The sequence below is a fragment of the Elgaria multicarinata genome, chromosome 7, assembly GCF_023053635.1.
Source record: "Elgaria multicarinata webbii isolate HBS135686 ecotype San Diego chromosome 7, rElgMul1.1.pri, whole genome shotgun sequence".
Classification (NCBI taxonomy): Eukaryota; Metazoa; Chordata; class Lepidosauria; order Squamata; family Anguidae; genus Elgaria; species Elgaria multicarinata.
In genome coordinates, this window is record NC_086177.1 from 56,969,369 (window position 1) to 56,997,367 (window position 27,999).

The window sequence follows — 27,999 nt, forward strand, 5'->3', positions numbered from 1 at the left end:
CCAAATTTTAAAAAAGAAGAGAGGGCTGGCTGATGTGGTGGTGTAGGTGGGAGTGGGAGATGTGAGTGGGATGGCCATTGGCAGCACTTTGTTGAGGACTCGCTGGATACTGGCGCTGGCCCTGTTGTCAACTGATGATAACACTTTTGCTTCGGATGATGTAAACTAAAAGCCACAAAACTTATATCAGAATAGATTTAAGGTGCTATAAGGAACAACAGACTAAGACAGCTACCCCTCTTGTTGGGATTGCTGCTATGGGCCCCATAGTTTTAAAGTCAGAATCTAATTCAGAAGTAGACCAGGACGATTTAAAGATCCAATTCAGTCATACAAAGCCTGAGGCCTGAGAAAGTTTAGCTAGGCCTACTTTCTTATCTGATAGCAGGCCGAGAGAGGGGGGGGGGGCTGGTTGAGCTTGCTCAAGCTGTTGAATATGAGAACGGTGGGAGCTTCACTCTGCCAGGCTTTCATAGGGAAGGAAGTTGAATCACTCCTGGCCAGCTGCGAAGTTTGACCTTGAATGACGTGCTTACAGCAAGAAGATTCATAACCTTTCTATTGGAACTGGACAGGTTGGAGGAGATTCAGTAAAGGATGAAGGGGTTTCAAACTTGCCTTTGTGAACGAAAATGTCTATCAAAAGCAGAATATAAATGCCTTCTTTAACGTAGTGCTAGCTTAATGGGCCAAGAGGAGGCTCTTGCAGCTCCCATCCTTGCATTTAAGCAGATGCTGAGGCTACAGCGCTTTGCTAGGAACATTCTCATCTTTATTGCCCCAAATCCTTTCTGTTTTGACTTACCACTGTCTGAGCCACTCAAAGCACTCTTCACCTAGACTCTCCAGTCAATCTGGACCCATGTCTGTTTGAACCTTGTATGGAATATCCTGCCATAGAACATAATGCTTGACACAATGTCTCTGTTGCCTGGACCATTTTCTTGTTTGGACTTAAACCTTCCTTTAGTGCCCGGGATCATCACAACACCTGAGTTTTTAACCTGACTGGGATTTAGTGTAGTACAGGCCCAAAGGGGGAATGGTTCTACTGCTCAGAATTTCCACCTGTCTGCTTGTTATCTTGAAACCTGGACTTAGTCTGCCCAAGACCATGAACTGGAAAGGTCTCTACTGTCTAGTAGCCTCAATCCCTCTAGCTTGAATTTATCATGTCCCTTGATCTTTGATGTGCCTAGACACACATCATGAGGAAATTCCAAGAGAGGCCTTAGCTAGACCTACCCGTTAGTCCGCAACAGAGGTGTGAAGATGTCACGATGGTTTTATCGTGAGATCCCCCCTCTGTTTACACATGGGGGGCGACAACTTCAGAGGGAGAGGCATCGTGCCTGCCATTTTTAATTATTTTCTTAAAGAGCCAGCAGCGCATGAGCACTTATGTGCAAAAGGTGCTTTTTAAAAAAAAATAAAAAAAATTCCCCGATCCACCCCACCCCACCCATGGGCGCAATGCTCCTGAGGAGCTCTGCACCCTATGCGCGGGTCTCAGCTCCTCGCGAGTAACTGCAAGGAGCTGGGACAAACCGTGGTGCCTAAAGGGGAGGGTGAGATCCTGGGGCAAGGGAGGGATCCCGGGGATCACCCCGGGATTTCACCCCGTCTAACTATGGCCAGAGACCCTATTGTTGGACTGATTACTGCTTGCATGTGTTTTCTAGTTTCTAACTTACTTTTGAACCATGTCTTGAATTTCCTGGAATGTTATCCTGCTTGGATTTATTGTGACCTTGCCTTCTATTCTGGAATTGTGACTTGGAAATAATCATTGTATTGATCTCTGACATTGTTGTAGTTAATGGGCTTTGGGCTGTTTCTTGAACTAAGCCTTGGGCCTCTAACTGTTGTGGAGCAATAAGATTTCTATGAAGTATAACCATTAAGCTTTTACCATAAGATGTGCTGCAATAAATAAATTGCTGACTTCGATGTCCTATGTCAGAATGTCAGCCAAAGGAATTGGGGCCATGACACCCCTTGCAAGTTGTTGCCAGGTTGGTATCAGAAAACAATACAATTAAAGATAAGTGAGAAATTCACTCTGTCAAGGTGTTGTTGTTGTTTTTAAATAGATTTACCTGATTTGTACCAAACATGGACATGGATCAAATCTGAGGTTGGAAATTCATACCTTTTCAAGCTTGTGATGCAATCTGAGAAACAGAAGAAATGTGTTCATTAACATGTGCACATTTGAAAATTGCACAAAGGAAACTCTGTATATGTCTGAAATGTGCACATATTGTACACATGGATGCATGTGTACAATAATGCATACATTATATACACATTTCCGTACAGGAAAAACCTGAACAGAACTAGGATGGAACGAGCTTGGCAGTTGAAAAATGAGAACCTCAACAAGACTGACTTGGGCAGGTCCTCCCATCCCCAGATACAATATGTGTAAGGATGACACGTTTCAAGACACATACAGCTTAAGAGATAGAAAAATCTCTCAAGATTCAAAAAACCTTTTCTACTAATGTTACACATTAAAAACAATGTTTAAAAAACATGGAGCCATCTTAAATTTTCTATCATGTATATTTTTACAGCAAACGTTGACAGTATATAACACCAAAACGTTCCTGAGAACACTACATTTGTCAGGCAAATCTGTAATATTAAATTTCTTGAGATTATACATGCTTGTCTTAACTAAGGCTTTGATGGCATTGTTGTTGTTTATTCGTTCAGTCGTTTCCAACTCTTCGTGACTTCATGGACCAGCCCACTCCAGAGCTTTCTGTCGGCTGTCGCCACACCCAGCTTCCCCAAGGTCAAGTCTGTCACCTCCAGAATATCATCCATCCATCTTGCCCTTGGTCGGCCCCTCTTCCTTTTGCCTTCCACTTTCCCTAGCATCAGCCTCTTCTCCAAGGTATCCTGTCTTCTTTAAATAAAATATAAACATAGGTGTAGATGGGCCCATAGATGCTATTACTGATCTAGAAATGTGTTTCAGGCTTGATTTACCTTTTCTTGCCTTTCTTCATTAAATCGTAAACCTATAGACTGGCCTTTAATTTTATTTATTTATTGTATTGTGTTTTGAAAGCATTTGGGCATAAAATCAATATATGTATTATTAGTCTTACTATTATTGATTACAATTCATTATAATTATCATTAATATAATAATAATTATAATAATTTCCTCCTTTTACAGGCAATACTAACTCATTTTATCTTATATAAAGAAGTGGACAGAGTAAAAGTTCTCATTTTTCCACAGTCAAATTGTTGTTTATTTGTAACCAGTGGTACAGATTGGATGTGGATACACATCTGGATGGTGTGTTCTCTTCCATATTTATAAATTTAAAACATTTCTATACCACAATTTGCCCTGTTTGGATCTCAGGGTGATATACAATCAAAATTTATTTCATAAACCGCCTAGAGAGCTTCGGCTATGGGGCGGTATATAAATGTAATAAATAAATAAATAAAATACATTAATAAAATAGCAAATAAAATATTTAAAAGAGGTCTTTAAAATTGCAATGATTTTAAATGCCTGGATAAATAAAAAATGTTGTTGTCTAGTGCCGAAAGATGGCAAATTAGCCGTTTTAGGAAGGGCATTCTATAACGAGGACACCCATCTTAGTATGGGGATGCAAATGCTGTCTTTGACTATGTGTTAAAAGCAACAAGAGAACTATGCATTTCAAGGTTTAAGTTCTCTGTTATTAGCCTTTGTGGCAAAGGGATATTACTTTTGTGCTGCAGTCCTGCACAGTTGGGCATAAAAATCCATACATTACCAGATATATCTGGTAAATGTATGGATGTTATGTATATTTACAGGGCTGGCGCTACCATTAGGCCAACTAGGTAGCCGCCTAGGGCGCAGACCCCCGAGGGGCACCATACTGCCCTTTAAGGGTCACAGTTTTATACAAATTAGCTGTTTTAAGAAAAAACACAATAGAAGGAAAATATAATAGTTCAGAAACTCTTCTTGAACAGCTGAATCAAAGTTGGCAAGTTTTTGGGTGGCGGCGGCGGTGCAAATAGCTTGCCTTACCTAGGGTGCAAAATAGTCTGGCACCGGCCCTGTATATTCAGAGCGAAAGCCCTACCACTTCCAGCTTGCCCCATGGCTGATTGGGGAATGCTAAGAGTTGTAGGACTTTTCTGTCTGAACATATATAGGATTGCACTCTAAGAGTGATATGCAACATACTTGAATTATGGCTCTCATCTTAAAAACAAGTGTGGATACAGGCTGCCACTACTAATATGGAACAATATGACACAAAGCAGCTATGGTGATCTTGACATAGTTCTCACGCACCGCAGCAAATCGGGCTTGGCAACCCTAAACACCTACAAAAGTGCAGCCCTTCTGCCATGTCAGCTGCAATTCACGTCTCGGCACCCTAGGTGTCGCGAGGGAGCATCTCCTCTCTTTGTTCGCAGCGGGGCCGTTCCTCGCCCTCTTGTTGAAATGACAGAATCGGGACATGCGCAGGAGGGTCTATTGCCCTTCCTCCATTCCCAAGGCCGTGGTGGCGCTCCCGTCACGGAGCCCGGATGTAGCAGCAGCAGCAGCGCAAGCTTCGCCCCTGCATTAGGAAAAGCGGCGCAAGCGTCTCCAGTAGGGAGAGACCATCGAGGAGTACAGGGGTGGGGGTGCGTCAGTCAGTCAGTCAGTCAGGGACGCTGCGCTCCGCTGGCGGAGGCCGCATCCAACCCGCCAACCCCTCAAGTACAGGAGACCGGCCGGCCCGGCTCCAGCTCCAGCTCTGCCTTCCCGGTCTTTGTTGTGCCGGCGTTTCCGTGAGGATATCCCTCCGGACTCCCTTTTTCCGTTATCGGCGTCAACCGCGCGCGGCCTTCCCTGTCTCCGGCTCGTGAGGGACGCCCAAAGGCGCTAAGCGACCATGAGCAACTCGAGGAATAACCGTGTGATGGTGGAGGGCGTCGGGGCTCGGGTCGTGAGGGGCCCCGACTGGAAGTGGGGGAAGCAGGACGGCGGCGAGGGCCACGTGGGCACCGTGCGCAGCTTCGAGAGCCCCGAGGAGGTGGTGGTGGTCTGGGACAACGGCACGGCCGCCAACTACCGCTGCTCGGGAGCCTACGACCTGCGTATCCTCGACAGTGCGCCCACCGGTGAGAGGAGGGGGCGCTCGGCGGGGCTGGGCTGAGGGGAGGGGGAGACGCGGGAGGACTTCACCCCCGCCCCTCTTTCAGGCCTCTCCGCTCCCCGTGGCTGGCGTGGCGTCCAGCGCCGTCGGGGCGCCGGCTTGGAGACTGCCCAGACAGCCGGGCGGCAGTGGCCGTCTGCCAAGGGCTTGCCAGCCCTCGGGGCTCCTAATTGCGATGCAAGATCTGTCCAGGCGGGGAAGCCTGTTGCGGGCTCAGGTTGGGATACAGTGGGCTGTGTCCTACGCTAGTCCTTCTTAGAGTAGACATACTGAAATGAATGGGACTGAAGTTAGGCTAACAATGGATGTAATCCATGGGATTCTGCCCTGTAGTCGTCAACAGTCAGAGGCACAGAGATGGAACGTGAGGGGCCAGAGCACAATTCTTTGAATATCTATTCGGAAACAAGCCCCGTTTAGTTTAGTGGGACTTGCTTCCAGGTAAGCGTGTGAAGGATCGCAGCCAAAGTGGAGCAGGTTACTAGCAACCCCTGGGCTGGACCCAGATTTAGGCGTATGCAGCTGGGATGGTGAATGTGGACCAAGCCCCCCCTCTTCTCTACTGCAGCCCCTCCAGCCCCCTGAAAATGCTATACAGAGGGTCGGGATACTCTGCTGAATGGGAGAGCCGCTTTCTGTGAATTCAGACCATCTGTCCACAGAAGGCAGATCCTGGATCCAAGCCCCTGAGAAAAAGTAGACTTTATTGTTGGCGATGGGGAGGACCTTTTTAAAGACTCCTCTTTAAGTAATGAAGAAAAGTTCTACAGATCTATCCATGCCATTCAAAAAAGATTTCAGTTGGAGTTTGTTTCTCAGTAAATATGTTTAGGATTTGGATTTTACAATATAGTACTCTGTAGGGCTTACTCAGATTAATGTGCATGGGTTTACAGCCTTGGACTCGATAGCTTTAAAAATCAGTTCTCTCAAGGAGAAGCAAGTTTTAGATTGAAATCTTTCATCTAGCAGTAGGCATGAATTGACTCAATAGACATGATGATGTTATGTATATTGCTAGAAAGAGGTTTGGAGAGCTCTTCTGCTGATATCAATACATTCCTTATTGTTCATGTGATCAAAAACTTTTAAAAAAAACTTCATGTTTTGAGTTCTGCTTTAGTCAAGGGGAAGGTTTTGGGCACTATGGAAGGGAATTTGGTGTTTCAAAATTGCAAGGAAATGATGATAGCAGATGTTCGATTTTTACAGAAATACAAACACAGCGATAGTAATGTATATGGAAAGTATGGTATGATAATGGTAGGATAAATTTTTCAAGGTTGTACTGACAAACTATAGTCTCTTCAGGGACCCTGTTTATCACTTCTGCACCTCACTTAACAGCGCTATCACTCTAGTGGAATTCCTCCAGTAGGCAAGACCAGTGATGTGAGGCTGAATTTTTTCTGTAGCTGAATCTTTCTGTGGAAAATGTTCTGTTTCTAAATATGTATTTTATTAAATTAATTAGACAACATAAAGAAATAATACTAATGCAAAACCAGTCAAATTAGGAAGTTTCAAAATTGTAACAGTTCTTTGGACATGCTAACATTAGCGTGGTAACAGTTTCAGTGCTTTCATATATTTTTTAAAAATTGAAATAATGTAAGGGAATTGTATGCTATTGAATTATTATGTAAACTTTTTAAAGACAACTATTTCAATAAAACAATTTCTAAGTAACACTTTGAATTGTTTGAATATGACACTTAAGAGAGTCATCCTATGGTTCCTGAGAGAGTGTCCCCAGGAGTGTCAGAGTCCCCTTCCTGAGGCTGTACACACTGCTGTGACTTCCGGGGCAGGACTATGAGTTCCAATCCTCCTCCCCTGCTCCTTACTGATGCCATGGAAAGAATCGTGTCAGCTGCTTACTGGGGTTGCAGATATGGCCTTGGAGGGAGAGAAAAGGGGGCGTTCTGGTGAGCAGGGAGGGAAGTGGTAGGGCCAGGATTCCAGAAACTCTGGCAGCATAGTGTCTCTAGGCGGGCTCAGAGGCCTGGTTTTGAGGGGAAAAGTTTTCATAGGAGAGGTGAAGATCACCTCCATTGCTCTTCCCACACTGTTAGCTGCAGCAAGGCTGGCCTTTTGAACACTCGGAACTAAGACCAGAGGCTTCCTTCTAAGGGGAGTGCAATTCATAGGACTGCACTCTAAAGCACCTTAATAGTGCAATCTATGCCTGTCTACTTAGGCATAAACTCCATTGAGTTCAATGAGCTTGCTCCCACATAAGTGTGTGTAGCATTACATTTTTAGTGTGTTTTAATTCCAGCCTCCCTTTTTTACTTTTTAAAGTTTGAATTAATACCTTTACCTACCATTTTTTAAACCTTGAATTACTGTATTAGAATTAATTGAAGTTGAATGTGAAATCACTATACAGATGCCAGCTGTTAGGGATCTGCCTTCTTTTGACCTTGATATGTGATAGGCATGCATTCTTACAAGTTTTTGTTGATCAATTTCAGATGCATTAATTTTTCCAGAGTAATAACTTTACCAAATCCATCCAGCCTTTCTAAATACCACTGCTTCATTCATTAATTGAATTTGCATTGCATTACTCGGGCAGTGCAAATCACATCATAGTAATCTAGAAACAAAATATTATGAGCAACAAGTTTTGAAATGAGTTGACATAGGCTTTTGGGCACATCAGGTCTTTCAGAGATAGAGGAGTTTTCCCACTTGAACTTTACAACATCACATCACACAGGACCTTAACTACTATGACACTCCATGATATATTTTCTATACAGACTTATGTTCAATCCATAGAATTTCTGGTTGAAAGATTAAGGGTAGTAGGACTGGCAAAAGCTACTTTGCTTTTGCCAGTCCAATTAGGTAATAACAGGCTAAGTGGACAGTTAATATGTCTCAGTAGAATGGAGCTCATTATTATCTTATTCAAAAAACTAGCTAAAAGATCACTTTCATACAAAGTTTACCATGTATACCATGTTGTTTGGGCATTGACATTTTGATTTGAAAGATTGACATAGAGCAGTATCCAATTCTGCCTTCATGCTAGTGGGACCCACTGCTAGCGCAATGGGAAGCTAGCAAATCCTGCAGCAATCAGAAACTCGTTTGCAGAAAGGAGTTCCGCTGACCTGTCCTGTACTAGAAATTATAGTTCCCATCATTTCCAGGATTGCTCTTGGAACTGCTAGATCTTGTTGCACAAGCAGTGGGTCTTGCAAGCTCAGCAGAATCAGCAGGAGCACAGTGACAGAATTTGATACTGCCCATGGTATTTTGCAAATAAATGTAGCAGGACTTCTAAAAAGTCAAAATATAAATTAAACTCCACTCTAGGATTTGTTGCAATATTTGATTGACTTTCTTTTAATTAAAGTTAAATTACCCCTTTCTTTTGTACCCATATATAACTTAAAATAGGAGCCATTAATTTGCTTGATGCTCCATTTGTTGCAAACAGTTATTTGCAAAAAAATTATCCACCACTATTAGGTCTATTTGACCAAAAGGAAACATTTGCTGATATATTCAAAATCTAAAGTCTTAAAATACTTTTTCTAAAATTGTTGCTTATTTGATAACTCACACTCTATGTTGGTGGAAACAATGTTGATGTTACATACAATATTATCTTATTATCTTATTCTGCATTTCCTTTGCAGCTGTAGTTTAAAAATCCAGGCATATTTGGCTGGACAAGGGAAATGCCCTTCCCCCTGCTCCACTTGTCTAGTTGGCTTCTGCTTCTCACCCACCTCCTTTCCCTCTCTCCACACATCTTTCAATGTACAGAAGAAGTGGGACTTTGTGATTACAGCACTGCAGACTGGTCCCTACAAATTTGCCTTTTGGCCTCAGAAGCATTGAGTGAGCCAAGATGCTCTGGCAGTCTGATTCTCTCAGGTTGTTTACAACAAGGCTGTGATCTATTGGTGAGGTGGAGGGCTGTTCTTTTCTCCATTCCAGGAAGACTAGCTTTATGGTCTTAAAGAAGAATGAAGGCTCATCTTATTGTTTGGGGACAATTTTTACTTGCATTAGACAACCAAGCAGTTGGCTGTTTGAAGCCTGGATTTAGTCTCCGAAGCTTCTGCTTTCCTCTTGTGTTTGTTCATGGTGGCTTCCTCCTGCTAGGGTAGTTCATAGCAAAATATGCGCTCTGACCAGAAATAAACCATTTCCTTAGTAATCTACTCAAGTGGGCAGTAGAGTTCTGTATGTTTGATGGGCTTGCCTGGTGATTGTAGAAGGACCTGCCTTGAGGACTTTGCTGCCTAGAGCAGCTTAATGATGAACTTCTTGTTAAATAGTTTATGGCTAACATATCATTTGCATATTCCAATAACATACTCTTTTACTAAAATAATATGCTACGTCCTTGAAATATTTCCCAAGACCTGCAAGTTATTTTGATCATTTGCCTGCTGTGCCCCAAAGCTGGAACTTGTCATAAAATATTCTTTGAGTAAAAGAAAAACGTTTCCCTCTAAACTATAACAACATGTTGCATTAGAAGAATACGTCACATAATACATTTCAAGTTTGAAGGAAAGTTTCTACAGTTTATTGGCCTTTAGTTTTCCTCTAAAGAGGTGCATTTTATTGTCTGAAAGACCCTTTAAAAGTTTCATGTTTTGTAGCAAAATAGGGTCTTCATACAAACCAAAAATGTGTATGTACGTGTTGTTTGCTATAAAGTCACTACCTATTTGCTTATAGGTTAGTTTTAGCAGGGGGGAGGGAGAATTCTGGTTGGCAAATTATGCAATTTCACTCTCTTTATTGAGATTAAAACATGTAGTTGGGGCGGCAGTGGCGGTGATGAGCAGTAGTAGCTGGCCCTGCCCTGCTAGTGACACAGGCCCAGCTCTCATTTGTGGTGGGGACAATATCCTTAATAGGGTGGTGCCAGTACACATGTGTGGGCTGGGAACTCTGCAGTCAGACTGCAGCTCCAGCAGAATCTGCTCAGCGTTGTCTGGATGTGGCTTGACTAGGCTATTGTAATTGATTGATTGATTGATTGATTTTTTTGTACCGCCCAATAGCTGAAGTTGTTCCCCCCACTCAGTGGATATGTGCTGGCCAGAGTTGCCCTAATAATGATGTTAACCCCATCCTGATGTGTGTAAATCAAGGGCAATATTGGTATCATTAACAGGGTACCACCATAGAGTATGCCCGTCACTGAGTAGGCCTGGAGCTCCCCTTGGCACAGTCACCACTGAGCTGAGCCATTGGATGTGTGAAGGAGTACTTTCTTCTGGTTTGTTTTTAACCCCTTACCGATCAATTCATTCAGTGACCTTTGAGAGAAGGGGGGGTGAATCTGTAGCTCCGCTTTTTATTCAGCGCGTAATTTTATAAACCTATAAACTAGGCTGACAACTATTACCCAGAGGACCTTTTCTTCTGCCACCTCCAGACGGTGGAATGGCCTGCTGGAAGAGATTTGTCAACTTAATACTCTCTCTGAGTTTAAGACAGCTATAAAGACAAATCTCTTCCAGCAGGCCTACCCAGATGAATTTAAAACCTAAGGGTTTTATATGCCCTTAAAACCAGTTTTATGTATTGTATTATTGTATTTAATGTTGTTCCCTGCCTCGATCCAGAGGGAGAGGCGGGTAAGAAATTATTATTATTATTATTATTATTATTATTATTATAATATCATGTCTCTCGTTTTCTCCCCCCCCCAAAAAAAAATTAAAAAGTCACAAACGCTTCTGTTTTCCCCACCCTTTGGTCAGTGTGATTTCTTCTTTCTTGTACTTGTTCTAGCTCTGTGATAAGCACTTTTCTTACATTTCCTCGCATCCACTGTATGTGTGGGTGGTCTCAGCTCTGCCCCCATGTGTTGATAGGCACATCTGCAACTTGTGTACGAGCAAATACGTGGTGGAAGGGCTCCACATGTTCAGGAACTCTGCGTTTTCAGGTTTCTTGACCGTCTATGACCTGCCTATGCATATACAGATGTGCCTTTTAATATCCAGGGGATGCAGCTCACTGCTGTGTGCATGTGCATTGAACATGCAGAGAAAAATTCTAGCAGCTAGAAAGGGTAGCTAAAGCTACATTCAATATGTATTCACACAGAAGATTATTAATTATAATACTTGCTATTTTATTTTAGTTGCTTCTAATGACATCTAAATAATACTATATTTGCTTATGCTCTAGAATTGATGTTTAGTGAGTAGTTGCATTCCCATCAGCTTATATGAAACAGTGCTTTGTGAAACAAAGTTATGGTTGAACGCTTGCCATGATTAATACCTGAATCTAGTATGTAATTATATTGAAGAATAATGCTGACATTGTGGGCAGTGTTTTAGAAAGCTATTGAAATGATGCTGTTAGGGACATTTTTTAGCATGTGCGGTCATGTTCTTCTGTATACTATGTTTGCCTATGCCTCCTTATGTACATTCCAATTTTTTGGCAAATTATTCTCTTTTCCACAGGAATTAAACATGATGGGACAATGTGTGATACATGTCGCCAGCAACCAATAATTGGCATTCGATGGAAATGTGCAGAATGCACGAATTATGACTTATGCACTGTATGTTACCATGGGGATAAACATCATTTGAGACATCGCTTTTACAGAATAACCACACCAGGAAGTGAAAGGTAACCTTTGCATTCACATTTTAATTAAAAAATATCGAGTTAAAGTTAGTTCTGTGACTCAGATATAGAAAAGTCTTGTTACCACTAGAAATACTGAGACATTGAAGAAATTAACAATTGACTTTAAAAAAAATTAAAGCACTATCTTTACTTCTTGAAAATGAAAGAGATTTGAGCGACTGACCATCCTTTAAACTGTCATTTGATATTCAATTTTAGAGTATTACTGGAATCTCGCCGTAAATCAAAGAAAATCACTGCAAGAGGAATCTTCACAGGTGCCAGAGTGGTACGAGGAGTTGATTGGCAATGGGAAGATCAGGATGGTGGCAATGGACGTAGGGGAAAAGTAAGTGTTCATAGTACCTATGATAGCTTCCTTGTTATGCACAGATCGTTACCTCATGAGGTTTGGACTACAGAGGTGGTAGACCCATTATTTTGGTACACCAGTGGAGGCTTACAGTGCCTTACATAAGTATTAAACCCCCTCTTGACTTGTCCTCATTTTGTTGTGTTACAACTTGGAAGTAAAATTGAGTTAATTAGGATTTTTTCTCACTGATCTACCTAAAATAGTCCATAATGTTGAAGTGGGGAAAGAATCTATCTGTTTTCCAAAATGATTTAGAAATACAAAACTGAGAGGTCTTGATTGCACAAGTATTCACCCCCTGTGCTGTGATACCCCTAAAAAAGCTTGGTGCAACCAACTGCCTTCAGAAATCACATAATGAGTTGAATGGAGTCCACCTGTGTAAAATTCAAGTGTCACATGATCTTACATAAAATACATCTTTTGGTTGGAGAGCCTATCTAAACAAACAGCATTATGAAGACCGAGAAGCTATCAAAACAAGTCTGGGATAATGCTCTGGAGAAGCACTAATCAGGGTTGTGTTATTTAAAAAATATATATCCCAAGCTATGAACATCCCCCGGAGCACTGTTAAATCCATTATTACAAAATGGAAAGAATATGGCACAACAATGACTTTGCCTAGAAAAGGCTGTTCACCAAAACTCAGTGACTAGGTAAGGAGGGCATTAGTCAGAGAAGCAACCAAGAGGCCAATGGTAACTCTGATGGAGCTGGAGAGATTCACAGGTGAGATGGGAGAAACGCCCATGGGGCAACTATCACCTAGACACTTTACAAAGCTGTGCTTTAAGGAAGAGTGGCAGAAAGAAAGCTATTGCTGGGCAGGGTGGGTGGGAACCATATCAAATCCCATTGGGCATGTGGGAGACACAGCAAACATATTAAAAAAGGTTCTCTGGTTTGATGAGATCAAAACTGAACTTTTTGGCCTTATCACAAAACTCTTATGTGTGGTGCGAAGGCAACAGTGCTCATTGCCCTGAGAACACCATCCTCATGGTGAAGCATGCTGGTGGCAGCATCATGTTTTGTGCATGCTTTTCATTGGCAGGCACTGGGAAGCTGGTTAGGATTGAGGGCAAGATGGATGGAGCCAAATACAGGGCAATTCTATAAGAAAACCTGTTTCAGTTTGCAAGGGTCCTGGGACTATGTCGGAGGTTAATCTTCCAGTAGGACAATGATCTAAAAACACAGCCAAAGTTACAATGGAGTTGTTTAAAAACAAGAATCTGAATGTCTTAGAATGGCCAATCAAAGTCCAGACCTCAATGTGATTGAGAATCTGTGGCAAGACTTGAAAATTGCTGTTCATAAACAGTCCCCATCCAACCTGACAGAGCTTGAGCGATTTTGCCAAGAAGAATAGGCAAATATTGCAGGATCCAGATGCGCAAAGCTGGTAGAGACTTACCCAAAAAAACTCATAGCTGTAATTGCTGCCAAAGGTGCTTCTACCAAGTGCTTCGACTTGGGGATGAATACTTATGCCAGTTTGTTTTTGTTTAATTCACTTTTGTGCCACAATAAAAACATTTTGTACCTTCAAAATGTTAAGTATCTTGTGTAAATCAAATGGTAAACATGCCAATTAACTCCATTTTAATTCCAGATTGTAACACAACAAAATGTGGACAAGTCAAAGGTGGGTGAATATTTAAGCAAGGCACTGGTAGAAACCTGGGTGGATTCGTGGTGTCTCTGGGAGATTTTTCCACAGATGCACGTGGCAATTCCGCTGAGGCCCTGTTCTCCCTCTGAATGAAGGGCTATTGATAGAATTGCTCAGACTTCCTTGCTCAAGTCCCCTTGCTTGACTCATAGAGCTCAAGTGGTAGGTCCTTAGTATACTGAGGAACTGATGGTGATGAAATGATAGGTTCAGCAGCTAGAGAACCAGTGGCAGAAAACTCACAATAAATATGACCAAGCACAGGCAGTGATGGTGGTGGAAAACTTCTTTGCACCATTACATCTGCACAGTGTTGTCCAGTGGTGGTTTTCTGAATGTTAAGGAGTCTAATACAATCTGACTCATAGAATTGGGCATGGAGACCTTCGTGGTCCACTGTGACTGATTCACAATGTATATTGCAGATAAAATTGCTTGCAACTTAGATGTCATGATTGGAGCAGAATCAAAGATGGGTGCAGCCCAACTACCGGCTTCTAGTCCTTTTATAATGGACAGTTTTTAACTTGTGCAGCCTGAGGACATGGCCAGGTTATGTGGAGGTTGTGGCCTACCACAAATATTCTTGATCGTTGCCTGTTTTGGCTAATTAGAGTTGTCTGAGAAGATTTGACTACCTTTGTCACAGAGGTCGCATAAGAGAAGGTGTAGTCCCCACTGCATTAAAGGAAGCAGTGTAGAAATTCCTTCTGGGGGAAAAATCATTAACAGTAGACCCGCTGGACCTTAATAACTTTAGACTCATTTCTAATTATCTCCTTTGGGGTAGCCTCTTCACTCCAGGTGGTATTGGATGACACTGATAGCTTATATCCATTCTAGTATGTATTTTCACCTAGTTTCAGGACAGAAATTGTCCTGAATTTCTGTCACCTTGGTGGATGACTTCTGAGGGACAGACAAGCTTTTCTGGTGGCTACACCAAGACTTTGGGATTATCTGCCGAGCAATATCTGTCTCATTGCTTCTCTGGTAGTTTTCCACTGCAGTGTAAAGACTTTCCTTTTTAGAAAGGCCTTTGATTGTTTGAGGCTGTAGTGAACTTTGGGTTGTTTTTATTGCTGTTCTTCTGCTTCAATCTTTCTGGTTTTAGCTGCTCTATTGCTTCATTTAAATAAGGATGATGTATTTTTAAAGTATTTTTATTTTATTTTTATATTGTATATCCTTTCTTAGTTAGCTGCTTTGAACTTCTTGGAAAGGCAAGGGATAAATGTCTTAAATAAAGAATAAACAACATTCTTTTCTGTAGGTTGTGGATGAAGGTTATTTACTCTTTTACAGCAGAAACATATTCTTCTTTACTTTGCTAGGTAACTGAAATCCAAGACTGGAGTGCATCAAGTCCGCACAGTGCAGCATATGTTTTATGGGACAATGGAGCTAAAAACCTTTACAGAGTTGGCTTTGAGGGCATGGTAAGGAGTAAAGCAATACAAAGAATAAAATTGCTTCATGGAGGAATAGTAAAAATGGCTTGTGCTGTGCTATTATCTTCTTTTGTGATATCCTTCTGTCAGTTTGCATGCTATTAGGCACTTCATTGTTCCTACAGCTGTAAGGATGGCTCATGCATATTCATAAGTCTGGTCGTGGTTTATTAAGCATGCAGACCTTAAACTTTTTAGCTGGCTTCTGTCTCAATCTTAGTGTCAAATACTATTGTAACTAGTATATTTCTTGATTTGTTTTTGTAAATAATACAGAAATGATTAGATGAGAAGACAGCTAAAATGTATTTAATTCCCCAAATCTGTAAGTATGTTTATAATGCTAACTATCTTTCTAATGGCATGGTAGTGTTCAGCGGGCTTTGATTAAGTTCAAGATTGATCAGTAAATTTCTCATGTTGATTTCAGTAGTGGGAAGGCATAATTGCAACATATAATGTATTGCAGAAGTGGGACAGATAGTTGTTTTCTTTAGCCCACTAAGTTTAATTATATGTCATATTTCATGCATAGCATTGATGCATTACTCATTAGATTAAAGTACTTAATATGTTAAATGAGACTCATTAAACAACATGAAGATACTTGAATAACTCTATGGTTACTTGAAAAATGTACTTCTTGGTGTTAGTGAACTCATTGTTCCTTTCCTTTGAAACTTGGATTTAATGCAATCTTTTGTTTTTGTGCAAACTGCCAGTATATTCTAATCAACCCTCAAATTACTCCCATTTTCTGTTACAAAGTAGAAAGTTTACTGATTTGCAAGTCGTCCCTTCCTCTACAAAATCTTTGCTCCCCTTTCTCATTTGAACAGAATGCTTTATTTCGCATGGAGGAAAAGTTTGTATAATCTGTGTTAAAATTGTGGTTAATGAGTAAATATGCTTTTGCTGAATTTATGCTTTAATCTTTGTCAAGTTGGTGTTACATTTAAATATGTCTTTCTTCAGGAAGCAACTCAATGAGTTGCTGTTCATGTGCATATTTTTTTGCATGTTTTAATTTTTTTGTGACCACACTAAATTGTGGAAGCAGCATAGTATAAATTACATTTATCAAGATAAACAGAAATGTTGATTGTCACAAAAATTAAATAGTACAGTGTGGCGTTTTCGTCAGTGAAAGTGTGTTCTATAATATGTCTAAATTTTCTAAGAATTTCTATCTAAGAATTTTGTGGTATATCTAAGTAAGTATGTTCTCATCTTGGAAGTATCAGTTAGTACCTTTCAATTTCAGCATCATTCTTTAATACATTCATTGTAACTCAATGGTTGACTTACTGTTTTCATTTTGCAGTCTGCCAGTACCTCAAGTTTACTGTTCTGGGCTTTTTTCTCCAAGTAATAAAGAAACAGACAGATCTTTGCAGCAGCGCATAGTTGGCCTATACACCACCTGTCCCTTTGTTTGCTCCCTCAGTTCCAGTTTATATGAATTAGAGGATTCTTCTCTTCCTGTTCACCCCACCCTTTAGTGTACATGCATTGAATGACCTTTGCCCAATGGGAATTACTTCAGAGATAACACCAGATGGCTGCTATTTGGATTAGGAATCGTGAGAACAACAGTTAGGAAAGAGAAACGTATTAGAATTTGTTGCTAGCTATATTCAGTAGAGGTTTCTTTTAAAAAAATAACTTGCCTATGTATCCTGTAAAGTGCACACTTAAAATAGCATGCATAATTTTGTGTTGTTGTAGTGAAACAAATAATTAAAACAATATATTTCTGTAATGTTGTTTAATTATCGTGTATAATTTTTTTGGACTATTTTAAAAAAGAGATGAGCTATACTTTGGCAAACTATTTTGGGAAACAGCATTGTGATTCGTGCCATTTGACTGTGGCAAAGGATGATAAGTATGTCTGAGTGGGAAAAGGCCTCCTATGAGTTGAATGTGGGTGGAGAGGGAATATGACATGGCACGAACAAGATGATGGACAGATGACAGCATATATCAATATATTTTTCGTGAACTGCTTAGAGAGCTTCAGCTACGGGGCGGTATAGAAATATAATGAAATGAAACAGACCACTAACTTCCTGTTCATAAATGTTAGTGTGAAACCAGGTTTATATTGCAAACAACATGTACAGAGCTGGATAATTACATAGGATTTGTGATAAGGCATTTATTCTTCCAATTCCCATGGGCCATAGAAGGAAGTAGACAAAGTAAGGACAATTAGTGAAAAACGTGGTTGAAAAAAAGCCCCATATACAAGGTCATTCTAGATATTGTCTGACGAAATCATTATGGTGCAAATACTGGCTCGTTATAAGCCAAATCAACCTGTATTTAAATGGGTAAAACTAAAGTTCTTTCTCTGTGTTTTTTTTAGTCAGACCTTAAATGTGTCCAGGATGCGAAAGGAGGATCCTTCTACCGAGATCATTGTCCTGTGCTTGGTGAGTTAGAGGAAATATAATCTGAAGTCTTGTATGATAAGTATATAAGACTCAGTTAAATCAGTGGATTTGTGTATGCTCAATTTGATATGGGATTAAAGCCATTACTTAAGATAATAACATTTTGTCTAGTTTTTACCATAGTTAAGTATTTTAACTGATTTTAATTTTGTGTATTAAAGTTTTTATATTATGCTCTATCATGTTGTAAACCTTCCAGAGAGCGATGGCTATTGGGTGGTGTAGAAATGTAATAAGTGAATGAAAGAATGAAAATGTGCAATCTATTCAACTTAGGACACTATACAATGCATATTTAGACAGAAAAAAAGTTCCTATAACTCCCAGCATTCCCAAGACACTGTGGTTGGCTAGGGAATGCTGGGAATTGTAGAACTTTTTTCTGTCTAAACATGCTTAGCATTGTGCCCTTTGCTGTGTAAGATCTAATACTGTTATCTAAACTGCTTAGTGACCAGACATACAGCTATATTACACTGCTAAGTAAGTACACCACCTCATTGAAGTCATAACTTGTGTATCAGCATGAATAGGTGTTAGAATAGCAGCGTTCTTATTTATTTATTTGTTACATTTATATACCGCCCCATAGCCGAAGCTCTCTGGGTGGTTTACAAAAGTTAAAAACAGTAAACATTAAAAGTATACAAAATTTTAAAACATAAAAACAACAGTATAAAAACAACAGTATCCATTTAAAAATAACAGTTCTGGGGTCTGTTACAAAACAAACTTAGCGTTGTTAAATGCTGTTAAATGCCTGGGAGAAGAGAAAAGTCTTGACCTGGCGCCTAAAAGATAACAGTGTTGGCACCAGGCGAGCCTCATCAGGGAGATTATTCCACAGTCGGGGGGCCACCACCGAAAAGGCCCTCTCCCTTGTTGCCATCCTCCGAGCTTCCCTTCTGTTGTATAATGTTGAAGTCACCATTATTTTTTTTGTGAGTGTGCGTTGGGCTTTCTAAATATCTTATCATTTTACTCTAAACATAGGTGAACAAAACGGTAATCGGAATCCTGGTGGATTGCAGATCGGTGATTTAGTCAATATTGATCTTGACTTAGAAATTGTTCAGTCTTTGCAGCATGGCCATGGAGGATGGACTGATGGAATGTTTGAGACTTTAACTACTACTGGCACAGTTTGTGGCATAGATGAAGATCATGACATTGTTGTACAATATCCAAGTGGCAATAGGTATATTAATCCCATATTTTTATAAGGCAAACTTTGGTTTAACTGTGTGTGTTTAGGTAATACTTTAAGTTTCGCTTTGACTCCTGCTGTATCCCAAAACAAGAATGGTTACATAAATTTTTTGGGTCATAGATTGCATAGAAACATACCAAAAAGACACTAGTGTAAATTTCTTGGCTTTCTTGCATTTTAAACCTCAGATAGAATATCAGAAACGCAAAAGTTACAGTTGCATAAAAGCAACTTTTATCCACCTCTCCAGTATCATTGCGTTCTATACCAAATAATTCAGGCAGGCAGGCAACAGAATTGCAAGTAAGTGATGCTGTTCGTACTGATGACTGTAAAAATGCTGAATAATGCATTAAACACTATTTTTATTTTTGTAAAACTTTGGATATATGTTCATTGCTTACTTTGAGTAGAACTATGCCTGTTTAAAACATTTGGTATAGAATCACTTTGACATTGTGAGAAAAGCCTGTTTCTGTTAAGTCCACTACTTAAACCAACAATGCTAATTAAAATAATATTTTCTGGGGGTTCAAATATTTTAGTAAAGGGAACCATCAATAAAATGCTCTCTCTGTTCATGACATGATTTGGTGCACTGCTGCTACCTGCTGAATCTCAACATCCATGATTGCTTATGCAACAAGTTCCTTCTCCCAGGCATAAGCACAGGCATAAACGTGACTTATAGACACATTGTCCTGCACAGTAAAGGCAAGCACTATTGATTACTATTAGTTTTTTCTAGATTGTGGTTGCCTAGAATACTTACTGCTAGTTGCCTCGGTACTTAGTTATCTAATTGCATTCTTAGCAGTTAGCGTATGTGTCCAGTAACAATTGCAGAACATGTCTTGAGCTTATTGGATGATCCTGCTATTTATATGATGCGAGGAGAGAAACTTCTCTATCCACTTTCTCCATACCCTGCATAATTTTATATATCTCTAGCATGTCCCATCCTTATTTGCCTTAAGCCCCACACTGCAATCTTTCCTTGTAGTGGAGTTGCACACCCCTTGATCATCATAATTTTCTGCATTTTTTCCAGCTCAACAATATCCTTTCTGAGATCCAGCAGTCAGAACTGTACAGAGTAATCCCAAGTATAGACACCCACTTGATTTGTATAAAGGCATTACAGTATTGGCAATCTTATTTTCAGTCCCTTTCCTAATGATCCCTAACATCAAATCTACCTTTTTCACAACTACAATACACTGGACCTGTCCAGACAACATGATAAGCCATGGTTAGGCTGCTAACCCCTTTGCAGCAAATGATTAGTGAGCATGATTAAACCATGATTTTGTAGCCACCATGGTTAGGAATGGTTCACACGACATGCTAGGTCATGGTTCATGCAACACACTAAGCCATAATGTTTAGCTCAAAATACTTAACCACCATCAGTTAGCATGTCGTCTGAACATTGAACTATCATTGAACTATCCACCACAACCCCAAATTGCCAGCACAGAACCCATCAGTGTATATATGAAATTAGGGGGTGGTGGTTTGCCCCAGTGTACGTTTCTTTACATTGAACCACATTTGGCAGTTTAATGCCAATTCCCCCAATTTGGGGATATCCTTTTGGAACTTTTCACTATCCCTCTTTGGTTTTACCCCCCTTGGCCACCTCATTGCTCACTCCAGATCATTTATGTATGAGCTAAAAAGCACCATTTTATTTTTAATATTGCCTTCAACCTGTTTATCCGTAACAGATATTGAGCTAATCAGACTTTAATTTCCTAGATCTTTCCGAGATCCTTTTTTTTAAAAAAAAAATAGTGTTGCACATGAATCCTTATGTTATTTTTATAACTTTAGGCATTCTCCTATCAGCTTACTTGGGTTCTTGCAGAATCATGCAGTTGCAGACTGGAGAAATGTGGGGTCAGACTAGTTAATAGTTCAGTTATCCTGTTATAGTTTCATAAAAATACTTAATACCACTTTTTGTAATATTTAAAGTTACTGATATTTTTTTAGGTGGACCTTTAATCCTGCTGTTCTCACCAAAGCCAATGTTGTCCGAAGTGGAGATGCTGCTCAAGGTGCTGAAGGTGGCACATCACAATTTCAAGTGGGTGACCTTGTCCAAGTTTGTTATGACCTAGAAAGAATCAAACTGCTTCAAAGAGGACATGGTGAATGGGCTGAAGCAATGCTTCCTGTAAGTTTATACAAATGCTTTTATTACACTTTATACAGAACTCTAAAGAAATATATACAGATATGATTGTGGGGGCATTTTAGTACTGCAAGCCATTTCCAGTGTATCCTGGGATGTTGTTATTATTTATTATTATTTATTGCATTTGTATACTGTCCCATAGCCGAAGCTCTCTGGGCGGTTCACATAAGATAAAAACACTTAAAAACAATATACAAAAATTAAAACCCACAAAAACATGCAATATGCACATAAATTTAAAACCACTATAACTTTAAAAACGATGAGCCAAAAAACAAACCCAGTCTCATAACATATTGCTAAATGCCTGGGAGAATGCCTGCTGCCGAAAAGATGACAATGTCGGCGCTAGGCAGGCCTCTGAGCTTCCCTCGGAGTAGGCACCAGGAGGAGGAGGACCTTAAATGTTGAACATAGTGTTCGGGTAGGTTCTTGTCGGGAAAGGCGTTCCGTTAGGTATTGTGGTCCCAAGCCATGTAAGGCTATAGGTTAAATCCAGCACTTCCATTCGGGCTCGGAAACATACAGGCAGCCAATGCAAGCGGGCCAGAGTGGGTCTTACATGCTTGAACCTTCTGGTCCCTGTTATCAATCTGGCCGCTGCATTTTGCACAAGCTGCAGCTTCCGAACTGTTTTCAAAGGCAGCCCCACGTAGAGTGCATTGAAGTAATCTAATTTGGAGGTTACCAGAGCATAGTCAACTGAAGCCAGGTTATCCCTGTCCAGATAGGGGTGTAGCCTCAAGTGACAGAGATGGTTCTAGGAGAACCCCCAAGCTACGAACCTGCTCCTTCAGGGGGAGTGCAATCCCATCCGGAACAGGTTGAACATCCTCCATCCGGTCAGCAGAACCACCCACTAACAGCATCTCAGTCTTGTCTAGATTGAGCTTCAGTTTATTAGACCTCATTCAGTCCATTGTTTCAGCCAGACACCGGTTCAGCACATCCATAGCCTCACCTCATGAAGATGAAAAGAAGAAATAGAGCTGTGTGTCATCAGCGTACTGATGACAGTGCACTCCAAAACTCTGGATGACCGCACCCAGCGGTTTCATGTACATGTTAAGCAGCATGGGGGACAAGACTGAACCCCATACTGGTGGATCCATGGAGCCGAGCAATGTTCCCCAAGCACCACCTTCTGGTGCCGACCAGCCAAGTAGGAGCGGAACCACTGCAATGCAGTACCTCCCACTCCCAACTCAGCCAGTTCAAATGTTCCATGAACAATGATGTGTCTAGTGTCAGAAGAAGTATGTTTCGTACTCAGAATATTAGAAAAGTATCATAAACTTACATGGTAAAACTTCAGTAAAATATTGTTACTAAAGAACTAATGTATTTTGTCTTGTGGGCTATTTTTCTAATCTCATAGCAAATTTGTCTCTGGTGAGGTAAACTGGTGTTCTCCAATGTAATCCCATGGTTTGTGCCAAATGCCAGGGTATAGAAGGTCTTTACCTGACACTGAAAAGAGCACAATGTAGATGCCAGGTGAACTTCTTTGAGAAGCTCATTCCACAACCAGGATGCCAAAGTAATCTTAAAAACAATTGTTTTCCAAGTCATTTCATCATCTAGATAAAAAAAAATCCAATAGTAGGTGCTTAGGTAGCCACAATGTTACTTGTTATTATTATTATAACACGTTCAAACTCCTCCACATTGAGAGATATTGGAGCAATGTACAATAAGTTAAAATACAGAATGTTACAGTAAAACAAAAAAAACCGTGGCTGGAATTTATTCATTGGTCAGGAAATTCTTGCCTGAAATGGTATCGCAGTAGAGTTAGGGTCACTTATGTAATGTCTAAAATCACTGGAAAATTCCCTTTTTTACTGAACCAAGTTCATAACAGAAAAAACTGAACTTTCTGCACATTTTTAGCATTCACCCTGACGGTTCAGGGTGAATGGTTCAGGCAAGCCTTGATGGTTCAGGCAACAGTGTACACACAACCTGACTGAATTAGAGAATAAAGTTTCCCCATAAGATGTAAAAAGCTGTACTTACATAACTTTATAAATAATATATGTTGGGGTCTGCCTTGTCTTCAATTTAGACTTTAGGTAAAGTTGGAAGAGTCCAGCAGATCTATTCAGACAGTGACTTAAAAGTAGAGGTTTGTGGAACTTCATGGACATACAATCCAGCTGCTGTGTCGAAGGTGGCATCGGCAGGCTCTGCTATAAGCAATGCATCTGGTGGTAAGTTAGAAACTTATAATGTCTACGTGATTTGAAATTTTGAAAGGTGTGTTTATCTAAGAGAAATAAGTACTTGGTTAATTTTGAAGAACATTTCTTTTTTGTGTGATCTAGAACAACAAGGATAGTTGAATGTTTTTGGCTGATATAAGAAGACTACATTCTAACTATGTTTTATTGTTGTTTTGTTATGAAAGCTGCTTCAAAAGAATAGAAAAATGCTGAGCATCACCTTCTGTCTTCACATTCTTCCCTTCTCCATCCCCTCTACGCCAATATTCTGCAGTCTTCACTTACATACTCATTGTACTCTTAGATCCTATTTTCTGTCCTGCTTGCTAGTGCATCTGGGTTCCTTTTTAACCCAATACACACATTAAAATACACCCTTGTCTCACAGTCTTCATCTGCTTCTTTCCGTCTCCAACCCATGCCCCCTTTTCTGGCCCTACCAGGTTCTTACCATTATTCCAAGTGTAGCTGCTCTTGAAGTAGATGTGTTTGATTTTCACCACCTAACACTTGCTTCTTACCCCTTTGTCTTTTTGTGTTCTTCACTAACTTACATAACTTCCTTCCCTCCCCCCCAAATTGTATATACTGTCTTCCTGCACCTCTCTACTGATATATGAATGACAACTTTTCTCATCTTAACAACCCACCAGGTGATAAAAGAGTGTATGCTCAAACAGTCTTGCTCTGAGACTTCACCACCATATCTGGTCTTGCCTGCTTTTTCTGCTGTAGGGAATTGTTACTGCTTTTCTGGAGCTAATAGTTGTATATAGGCAAGTAGCGAATTACAAAACAGCTTTTAAACAGTTTTGGAATATTGATTTCTGACATGTTTACATACTGTAATTCTTAAATTGGAAATACATTGAAGTTCATTCAAGCACAACACAGCATTCAGGTATGGTGAAGCTAATGAAATATTTTTTTATAACAAAAGTTGTTAATATAACAATAAATAATACATTCACAGAGAGATTGTCCCAGTTATTGAAGAAACTGTTTGAAACTCAAGAATCTGGGGATCTTAATGAAGAGCTTGTTAAAGCAGCTGCTAATGGAGATGTAGCCAAAGTGGAAGACTTGCTTAAGAGACCAGATGTGGATGTGAGTAATGCAAAAAGTGTTCAGTTCATTACTAGGGATTCTTAGAGATGTAGGGCACTTCCTAATGCTCCAAACAAAGACAGACCTTCATTTTACAATCTTTATTGCTGGATAGCAATGAGAAAGGTTAGCAAGTTAATCACATTGTTCTTCAGAGAGGGAGAACCAGTCCAACTTTGGTTTTCTACAGTTCATGTATTTTGTTTTTGTTTATAACTTAGCCCAGTTTGCATGATCACTGTAGCTTAAACAAGCCTCTGTGGCTTGTTAAAGCTGAGGTGCATGCTGGTGCATGTCAGGTGTCATTTGTCTAATTATCCACCCGGGTGCGGCTTGTTGAGTCATCCAAATCTGGGCAGCAGGGCTTGTTTGAGGGGGAAACAACCTTCAAATAATCCACAGAGAGTTGTTTCCCTTCCAAACCAGCCATGCCACCTATGTTGACAGTTGTTTCCCTTCCAAACCAGCCATACCACCTATGTTCAGACATCAGAACAAGCCATCCCTGGATGGGTAATTAGGCAAATGGCACCCGGCATGTGCCACAGTTTAAACAAGCCACCACGGCTTGTTTAAGCTGTGGTAACTGTGCAAACTGGGCCATTATATTGTCTTGAAAGACTTTTGTGATATTGTTGTAATTTACTCAGATGTCAAAATTTGTTTCCTGAAATGTTTATATTTTAATGAACACTGTGAATAATTACATTTTTGGGTAGAATCCCCAATTCATCCAGGTAAAAGGCAATTAGGGACCTGTGATGTTTTGTTGGTCTTGAGCTGATTTCTTGCTTTAGATTTTACTGTGTCTTTAGTAATGGAGATACATTAATCAGTATTATAAATGTATTTAAAATTTATCTTAAAAATAGTAGGGTAAGGATTTGTGAGAGGGGAATAGATAAGCACCTTGTCATAAATTAATCAACCCTGATTAATTTGCCTTTAGCATGAATGTTGTCACTTATTTCTCAATCCCTTTGCAACTTTATAAAAGTCACATTTTAATATAAATCTATAATCCTTTAATAGATATTAGAAAGATATATTGTATTTTATGATCCTAGTTAGTAAGTAAAAGAGATATGAGAGTCTGAAGGGGCAATGAATCAATGTCAATTGAGTTTGGAAAACATTTGTAAAATAGGTTTACCTACTTGATACTCCATTTAATTGGATTTATCCTCTAAAATATATTATAGTGCAGTTCTTGAGCACTTGTGCATATAATGAATATATATTTTAAGCTTACTTGACGTCATTGATCATGTATTTACAGGTGAATGGGCAGTGTGCGGGACACACAGCTATGCAAGCTGCTAGTCAGAATGGACATGTTGACATTTTGAAATTGCTTCTGAAACAGAATGTGGATGTAGAAGCAGAGGTAAGTTAATGTTTAATTTCTCAGCTTAATACTAGTGGAAGTTACCAATAATTTTAAAATGGCAACTACTTATGTTTTAAATCACTCATTTATAACTTCAAGTTATTGCTTCTGGATAAGGATCATCTTGACTCCTCATTTTATTCACATCTGTCATTATTTAACAGTTGCCTTATTAACCAGGGTTAGCAACAGTCATGTATAATGTCAGACTACGATAGGTAGGCCATTTGCACATGAAGAGGGAGGAAGCATGTGAGTCTGAAGGTTGTGCTACCCCTAAACCATGGGTCACTGCACTGGTCCTTGTGTTGTAGCTTGATCGGACTATTGCATGGAGCAGTCATATGTTTTAACAGCAGCATAACTGTTGTGATGTACAGATACTGCAGATAAGTGAATGATTTTTATATTTCAGCAAAATCTCAAGTGAACTGTATTTTGTGTCAGTCTCATGTGCATACGCATGTGTTTTTTTGTGTATCTGTACATGAATAAATATAAAAGGCTAGAGTAATAGTGGGTCACTTCACTGATGGTGTAGAAAGTGCTTAATCATCTGCCAGAAATTAGAACTGTTATCTAGAACAAAAGTAATAATGACTAATCCTGTTAAATGTTCATTGTTTAGGACAAAGATGGAGACAGGGCTGTTCACCATGCAGCTTTTGGTGATGAAGGAGCTGTGATAGAGGTGTTGCATAGAGGCAGTGCAGATCTTAATGCTCGTAACAAACGTAGACAGACACCACTTCATATTGCTGTTAATAAAGGTCATCTCCAAGTAGTGAAGACATTACTGGATTTTGATTGCCATCCTAGTCTTCAGGTAATTTTTGTGCTACTGTTTGTTATTTGTTTTGTTGCCAGTAAAAGGTATGGAATGTATGGAAACATAGATGTATGGAAATATATGTTATGTGTATATGGAAACATATGGAAAAGAGGGGGAAGAATGAAAGTTTTTGAGACCAGTTTTTACAGCAGCCTTGGTTCAATAGCGGTGAACTGGAGAAACAAGCCGTTTTTCTAGGTATGGGCATAACAACCTCCCATGGGTTTATCAACCCAGAGTTGATAACCCAGTAACAAACTATGGGTTCTCTTCCTGGCTGGTGGCTAGTTAACAACTTGCTGTTTGTTAGCAAGTCTAGGTTCAAACACAGCAATTCATATGGCACAGTGCATGCTGGGCAACACCTTGAATATGCAACCCTGACCAGGGCGATCACATGATTGCTGTGTTATGCAAAGCCAGCTGCTGTGGGTTATTTAAGGGTTCAACAGGTCTTGTACATCCATTTGTTTGTAGTTAAACAACCCTCACATAACCCTATGATAATCCAGTTTTCAACAACACACAACATCCATTGGTTGTTAAATGTAAACCAGGCCTTGGTCACTAGAAAAGCTAATCAAGGAGTGAGTATCTTGTAGATGGGATTGTACTCCCTCAGAAAGATGAGGTTTGCAGTTTGGAATTGCTTCTGGAGCCAACTGTCCTCTGGAACTGCCTGTACTTTTCTACAGTTTCAGCTACTTTGCCAGTCTTGTTCCTTTCATGGAGAAAGCAGATCTGGCCATTGTTACACATGCTTTGGTTTTATCCAGGTCAGACTGCTGCAGTGCACTGGCCTGTTACGTGGAACACATTACTCTGATATTGTTCCATCTGCATTCTGGTTCCTGGTTTGTTTCAAAGCCCAATTCTAAGTGCTGGTTATCACCTTTAAAGTCCTATACAGTTTGTTTCCAGGGTCTGTAAAGGACCACTTCTTTCACATAACTTGCCCTGCCCATTGAGATTGTTGGGGAAGGGCCTTGTTTCACTACCATTGGGTCCAAACGTAGTGGATATTTGGTGCAGGACCTTCCTGATAGCAGTGCACAGGCTTTGGCTTGCCTTCCTTTGTGAAGCCTGTATGACTCTTTTATGTTAGTTGATTTGTCGCTATATGTTTATATTTTTAGATAAAAGATTGTTCTTTTATCTAAACAGAAATTTGTTCTGTTTTAGTAGACTGTATTTTATTTGTTTTGTAAACTGGTCTGGGGGACTCTTATATTGAGATATATACATGCCAAAC

At 40.0% G+C, this 27,999-nt stretch overlaps 1 protein-coding gene across 2 annotated transcripts in view; it reads left to right on the forward strand.

Annotated features, from left to right (window-relative positions):
* Positions 1-4,499: 4,499 nt before the first annotated feature.
* MIB1 (MIB E3 ubiquitin protein ligase 1) overlaps positions 4,500-27,999 on the forward strand; it is a 70,375-nt gene continuing 46,875 nt past the window's right edge. The window contains exons 1-11 of one of the 2 annotated variants that reach the window (XR_010025664.1): positions 4,500-5,145; positions 11,645-11,816; positions 12,036-12,165; positions 15,205-15,309; positions 17,693-17,759; positions 18,774-18,978; positions 20,989-21,172; positions 23,262-23,406; positions 24,392-24,525; positions 25,805-25,912; positions 26,544-26,741. Coding sequence is in view for 1 of the 2 variants with exons in the window: in XM_063130628.1 (XP_062986698.1) it covers positions 4,917-5,145; positions 11,645-11,816; positions 12,036-12,165; positions 15,205-15,309; positions 17,693-17,759; positions 18,774-18,978; positions 20,989-21,172; positions 23,262-23,406; positions 24,392-24,525; positions 25,805-25,912; positions 26,544-26,741 (1,677 nt within the window). In the remaining variant the exon portion in view is untranslated. The remainder of the gene's footprint in view (positions 5,146-11,644; positions 11,817-12,035; positions 12,166-15,204; positions 15,310-17,692; positions 17,760-18,773; positions 18,979-20,988; positions 21,173-23,261; positions 23,407-24,391; positions 24,526-25,804; positions 25,913-26,543; positions 26,742-27,999) is intronic. The other variant, XM_063130628.1, reaches the window with a different exon arrangement.